Source organism: Triticum urartu, chromosome 1A, assembly GCF_056163025.1.
Source record: "Triticum urartu cultivar PI428250 chromosome 1A, HENAU_Tu73, whole genome shotgun sequence".
Taxonomy (NCBI): domain Eukaryota; kingdom Viridiplantae; phylum Streptophyta; class Magnoliopsida; order Poales; family Poaceae; genus Triticum; species Triticum urartu.
In genome coordinates this window covers 508,528,177-508,534,523 of record NC_141873.1, presented here as the reverse complement: position 1 = coordinate 508,534,523, position 6,347 = coordinate 508,528,177, and the positions used below count along the sequence as shown (strand labels likewise).

The 6,347-nt window shown below is 46.0% G+C and overlaps 1 protein-coding gene across 1 annotated transcript; it reads right to left on the bottom strand.

The window, feature by feature from the left end:
* Positions 1-3,755: 3,755 nt before the first annotated feature.
* LOC125536925 (flavonol synthase/flavanone 3-hydroxylase-like) lies at positions 3,756-5,606 on the bottom strand. Its single transcript, XM_048700225.2, has 5 exons — positions 5,429-5,606; positions 5,047-5,304; positions 4,717-4,973; positions 4,295-4,625; positions 3,756-4,138 (listed from the first exon to the last, which is right to left on the bottom strand). The coding sequence occupies exons 2-5, from the start codon at positions 5,278-5,280 to the stop codon at positions 3,896-3,898; spliced, it is 1,065 nt and encodes a 354-aa protein (XP_048556182.2). The 5' UTR covers positions 5,281-5,304; positions 5,429-5,606; the 3' UTR covers positions 3,756-3,895.
* Between the last annotated feature and the right edge of the window lie 741 nt (positions 5,607-6,347).

The window sequence follows — 6,347 nt, the reverse complement described above, 5'->3', positions numbered from 1 at the left end:
CACCCAAGTCTCCGCCGAAAGGAAACTATGAGCGCATTATTGGAAAGGAATTTGCCGAAGCGGAGCGGTCGGGAAATACTGTCAGTGATCAAAGGCTGAAAGAACGACGAGCTGGGAAATAAATTGTCCAGCTCGGCGAACAAGCGAAGCAATCGTGCCCCCCTCTCAAGGTGCCAAGCGACAACGTCGCTAATGATCTGAGGATGGTGCCCGGTTATAGCAATCTTGTCGATTACCTGCCCGACGATGTACATTATGATTTCATGGAGGTGCAGATACAAAGATACGAGTACGGGAAGCCTCTCATCAAAGATGAAAGATCTCTATCAACGATGATGCGAAGATTGCATGATTGGTACTTGAAAATCTGCAGAGACTCTGGGGGGAGGAGTACTTTGTGTGTGAAAGTTAAAAAGGAGCATGACCTCGTTGGAATTGAACTGTTGCCTGTTCCATTTGAAGAGTACTTTCAGTTTTTCAATCAATTGGCCCTTGATAAAACAACGGTCACCTGCTACTGTCTGTAAGTAGTACTACTTCTGTCATTAAGTCTCTCTATATAGCTCAGCTCTTTCATTGTATGTATTTATAATCATCCTCACTATATTATGCAGATTGAAGATCGCCGAATTGAAGAAAAGAAAAGTCGGTGATATTGGGTTCATTAACACATATCTCATAGATGCAACTCAGGTTAAATTTCATGCCGCAGCTACCGAGGCCAACTTGCTACGATCGTTGGTAATAAATGAAAACAAAGATATAATACTCTTTCCTTACAACTTCAAGTGAGTGTTACTGTCTTGTGCGTATTCGGTTTCCCTTATATATTAGTCAAGGTTATAGTAATGTAATTGATGAGTTATGCATGCGTGTGCAGTTACCACTATATTCTCCTAGAGATTAAGCTTGAGCAGGGACTAGTAACTGTCTTAGACTCAAGACGAAAAGATCCCCAGAACTATGCGGACATGACTCAAATGCTCGAGAAGTTAAATCGATCATAATCCACCATATCAACAACTTTGTTCATTTCCTAATATATCAAGTAATTGTTTTCTTTGTCTAGCAGGGTTTGGAAAAAATTCTCCCAAAAAGCTCCAGGACTCCTGAAGAAGCTGCAATTTACACACCCGAAAGTAAGTACTATAGTAACATGTTCCGCGCATCTCCTATTGATTTGGCATTCTTGCTTATCAGTTTGATTGACCTCTATTTCTTGTAAAGTGGTTGTGGCAGGAACAAGGGAATGATTTCTGTGGATACTACGTTTGCGAGTCCATCCGCCACACGACCTGTGAGCGGGGCTACACTAACGAACAATATGAAGTACGTAAATAACAACATTCACAATTTTATTTTATTACCATCATTTATGTTGAGTTTCATTCATTCATATATATATATATTGACCCCCTTCTTCAAATTAGATGTTTCGGAAGCGGGATGAACTCCTAGCACCAGCTCGCATGCGAGCAATTCAAGAGGAATTGGCGGCATTCTTTCTTAACCACGTGATCGCTGAAGACGGAGAATACTATGTGGACCATGAGTCCGTATGATTATATTTGTAAGAGATAATTATTGTATATATGTAGCCGGTAGTGTCGGACAGATATACGAGAACTTGTTGTTCGACCAATCTCTCGGAGAAGGAGAGGTGGTCGATATCACTTCTCTCTGTATGCATATATGTTCATGACGATCTTCTGTTTCCTTCGTTTGCTTACTAGCTAGCTAGCGTGTCTAGTCCTTTCTATACGTATGTATAGTACGTAGCGTCGACCAAGCACGGACATAAGAGAGGACACTTCTCTCTATTAATTATAGCTAACTAACACAATATATGAAACACCTAAATTAAACCCCCAAAACCCCCAAACCCCCCCCTTCAAAAAAAAACAAAAACCCCAGCCAGAGAAATGCTGACGCGTGGATGCCTATTGGTCCCGGTTGGTGCCACCAACCAGGACCAAAGGGTCTCCTGCCTGGGCTCCACGCACAGGCCACGTGGAGGCCCATCAGTCCCGGTTCTGGATTGAACCGGGACTAAAGGGACAGAGCATTAGTACCGACCCTTTAGTCTCGGTTTAGGAACCGGGACAAAAGCCCTTACGAACCGGGACAACAGGCCCTTTTTCTACCAGTGTCATCATCCTTACCACCAACCCCTCTATCTCCAGACTCTCCGACAGCATCAAGGAAGACGCCCGTGCTTGGGTGCGCGCCGGGGCCAAGGGGCTTGGCCAGATTATCGACGAGACGTAGGATGCTATGTTCGGGTCGTGCGGCACCCCCTCTGCTGTGCCTTTGTTTTTCTCATTCACACCATCTCCTTTGCGCATGTGCTCATGAGATCACCCATGTAACCATCATTCTATTTCCTCCTATCAATATAATGATATGCAAGCCTTTTGCGTATTCACGAAAAAAATCCTCAATCAAGAAGAACAAAAAAAAAGAGTTTGAATCTCCTGTACTCACAAGAAAAATCTGTTTTTCTGGACGTGTTTATCTACTCGCTTGTTCCTCCTCGCTGCCATGATTTTTGGACGCCATGCACGCAAGGTGTTAACGCCCATCTCTCTCTCTGTCCGAGGTTCTTGGCTGTTTTGTTTGCAGCACGCACAGCTACACCAGATTCGCTCGTCTTGTGCCACGTCATACCGGAGACAGAGGCACCCGTGATGCCCGTCGCTTGCGCCTCGCCTAGGCAGGCACCATCCTCGCAGTCGCAGCGCCGCACATCCTTCTGCCCCCGACACCAGGGCAAACATTGTCTGGCCCTTGGCGCCGCTGTTTTCCTCACAAAGTTTCTCTTGCATGCATCCATCACCGTGAGTTTTGCACGCAAGTTCCAACGATGAGAATCTTTCGAGTCCTTGTTGACCTAAATTGTGTGCTACGTCTCCATTGCTAGTAACCGGCTTGACAAAACAGACAAAAAGAGAGAAGGAAAAGAAAACGTGAAAATAAAATCAGGCCGGCTAGCATATGTTTTGGGCCAAAAATAAATAATTTCTGTTTTAGGCATCCTTTTTGCAGTTGCGAGCTTGACTACCACATCACATCATCCGGTTTGAGCTTCATTATACTCCACAAATTTTACTCACTTGATTTAGTATATGGGTTTAAATTATATTGTCTCTTACTAGTCGATTGCCCGCCGAGTTACGAGTTTGAGCAATTATTCAGATTGCATTACTTTTTGCTACATTGTGCCGCTGATACTGTGAGTTGTTGTAATTGTAACCAAGCTCCACTTTTCATATTGTATCTTGTTTGGTCACTTGGTAAGTGCTATATCTAATTTTTTATAACTTTTGACAGCACAAAAGGCTGACAACAACTGCAACACGGTAAAAACGGGCAAGAGCTTGGTACTTATTACAGAGTTGTGAGAATTTTCCCCACCACCTCCTAGTAGTACTGTAGAAACATTGCAATTGAGGTTTTGCTATGTTTGGTACTCATCATGACAAATTCTAGAGTGACCCATATTTAGGCTATGTCTGTTGTGGGAGATGACTTGCCATACATTGATACATGTCATTCTTTCCCACCACAGAAGGTATGGCGGCCGCCACAAGATGTACTTCAAGGTAAAAACACACATATGATCATGTTACCTCTTTGCCAAACTTCATACAGGAGTATACCATGTATGTTACAAGACAAATTCTGAATTTTTTTCCCTAGTATTTTGTTTCTGGATTTACTTTTCACAAGTGTAAATCTGCATATGTAGACCAGGCTAACCGAGAGAACATGTGTTATTGAACAAAGGAAGTGAATACACTCAGGGGTGTAACGATACATGAATACATACATGATACAAACATTTGTTGCAGAATGACAACATTTTATTGAATGAAAGCAATGATAGCATACTTAGTTAGATCTTCACTGTATCGATAACCATTTTCCCTTCAGTAAAAGCGTTGTAACTTCTGGCAAAGTAGTCCTTAACATTCAGTTTTGAGTACAACGCCGGCCTCTTCTCATTGACCAACTGAGCCGATGGCTCGATTTCTCTCTCAGGATCAACATAGTAGTCTAGTGCCACCGATAGCCTCTCTTTCTTTGTGTTTGTCACGACCCTGTGCACAGGGCTCTTAAAGATCCCATTGCTCATTATCTGCGTCACAAAAGATTGACCCTTCATCAGTCCAAGAGGTTATACATTTTGGGGAAAACTCACAATGTTGAACATTTGAAGTTTCGAGATTCCGTCCATATAACTTTTTCACCAAACAATACTTTTTCCGAATATAGATTTATTTTGCAAGCGTACCTCAGTTTGATCTCCTATAATCATGAGTAGCGTGTGAGGTACGATCGGTACATCCCACCAGACCCCATCTTTGAGAACTTGTAGGCCACCCACTCTGTCATCGACCATAAGGACTGTAACAACAGTTGCATCGGAGTGGGGCTTGAGGCCAAACACGAGCTCTGGCCTTGGGCACACCGGGTAGTAGCTGCATCTCACGTCAGTGAGAGGCTTCTCCCCAAAGTGTTCCCCAAAGTAATCATCATCGTCAAGTTCCAGCAGCTTCGCCATTGCCCTGAGCACATCGTCCTTCACTTCCCCGCATTTCTTCGTATACTCGTGCAGAGCATTCCTGCAACAAAATGTATGTTCTCAATTTCTCATGATGACATGATCAGTCAACGAATCCTCCCTCGAGCCATGAAATTTGTGAGGTCGGCCACCTAAAGGTTTCGGGATGTGCTGGCCAGAGGGCGATGCTCCGCTCATCCTCTGGCTCCACCTTGAGGTAGAGGCGGTCAGTCCAGTCACGGATTTTGTCCGGCGAGCTCACCCAGTCGTTTCCATACCCCTCGAACTGGAACCGCTCGCCGCCGTTCAGGTTGGCGTATCTCTGCTTCTCTTCGAGCGGCTGCCGGAAAAACTCCCTTGACGCGGCCATCATGTTGTCCATTACCGCGTCTATACCGTGGCTACTGACCTGCAAGAAGATACGACATGGATATGCATGCTTGGTGTTGCTTCAAAGTAGTACTGGTGGAGTTGTTACTTACCATAAAGAGGCCAAATGACTTGATGGCTGACCGGAGCTTGGCCGCCTCGTCGGAGGTGCCGTCGCCGTGCTTCGAAAGGCGGACGAGGTCAATGACAGGGACTGGTGCTACGACCACCGCCGCGAGCTGTTGCTCCTCGTGCGCGCGCGCGATGTACTGAGCTGGCACGTCGGGCGTGCCGAGGGCGCCAGCAAGCTCCTGCACCGGCATCTGAAATGTCCCTTTGCTTCCCATAGTTGCAGTGTTGCACAGAAGAATCTGAAATGTCCGATTCAGCACAAAATAGGTCCCCTCCCTCTTTCAGTACAAATGCTCATACGACACGGGACATGTAGGAAAAGCTCGAAGATCATGCACGAGATGAACTGGGAGACAGTATTACCTTCAAACAATTGGAGAGAGATCAGAGACGGATCTTGGAACTTGGAAGAATACCTCCGGCGGTTCGGCCACAAGTAGCTTGTTGCTCTACAACTATGTAACGCAGCTAAAGTATGAATTACCAGAGCAAAGAACATGCATGGTTTATATAGACTATTGGAGTGACAATTAGCACATCTTAAAGCATCTACAGCCGGACTTCTCGAACACTCCATATAAGTCCGATTGCTTGGTAAGTGACCGGTCACAAAATCTCGACCCAACTGCACCCCTCATACAAGCCCTATATGTCTGGGCTGACCAGCACCCCTCATATCTAGTCCATATCTAAGGCGGATATGGAGAAGTAGGACGTGCCCAAGCGCGTCTTCGGATCCAGCTCATACTAGCCCACCACAACCCCACATATATTCATCTCTATCCGTATCCCGGACGAAACCCTAGCCACTCCACTCTACTACATCCCCAAGCTTCGTTCCGACAATCTCTGGCCTTCTCCGGCATAACAGACAATGGATACAACTCCAAGATCTCCTGATCCATTGATTGTGACCTCACCCCATGCAGAGACGAGGAGGAGATGACCATCCACATGGCTTTCTATCAGTCCCGGGAGGAGTCCGCCCTATCGCGGTCAGACTCCATCCAGCAGGAATCCATTGCCTCCACAGAAATGGCGCTTGGATCCACTAGGGTTGGTGGCTCGAGGCGCGTGCCCGCGGCCTCCCCAAAGGTGGTTACCACCGCCTGGAACCGCAACCCCTTCGGTGGCATTGTTCCCACGGCGGCGGGCTCCTAGTCGAAGGTAAACGACCACTACTGCAGGATGCTGCTAACGCGGCACTACGATCAGAGACCCTTCGATGAAACTGTGTGCGATGCAATAATCGCAAACGATGATGTAAAAGAACCGTTAAAAA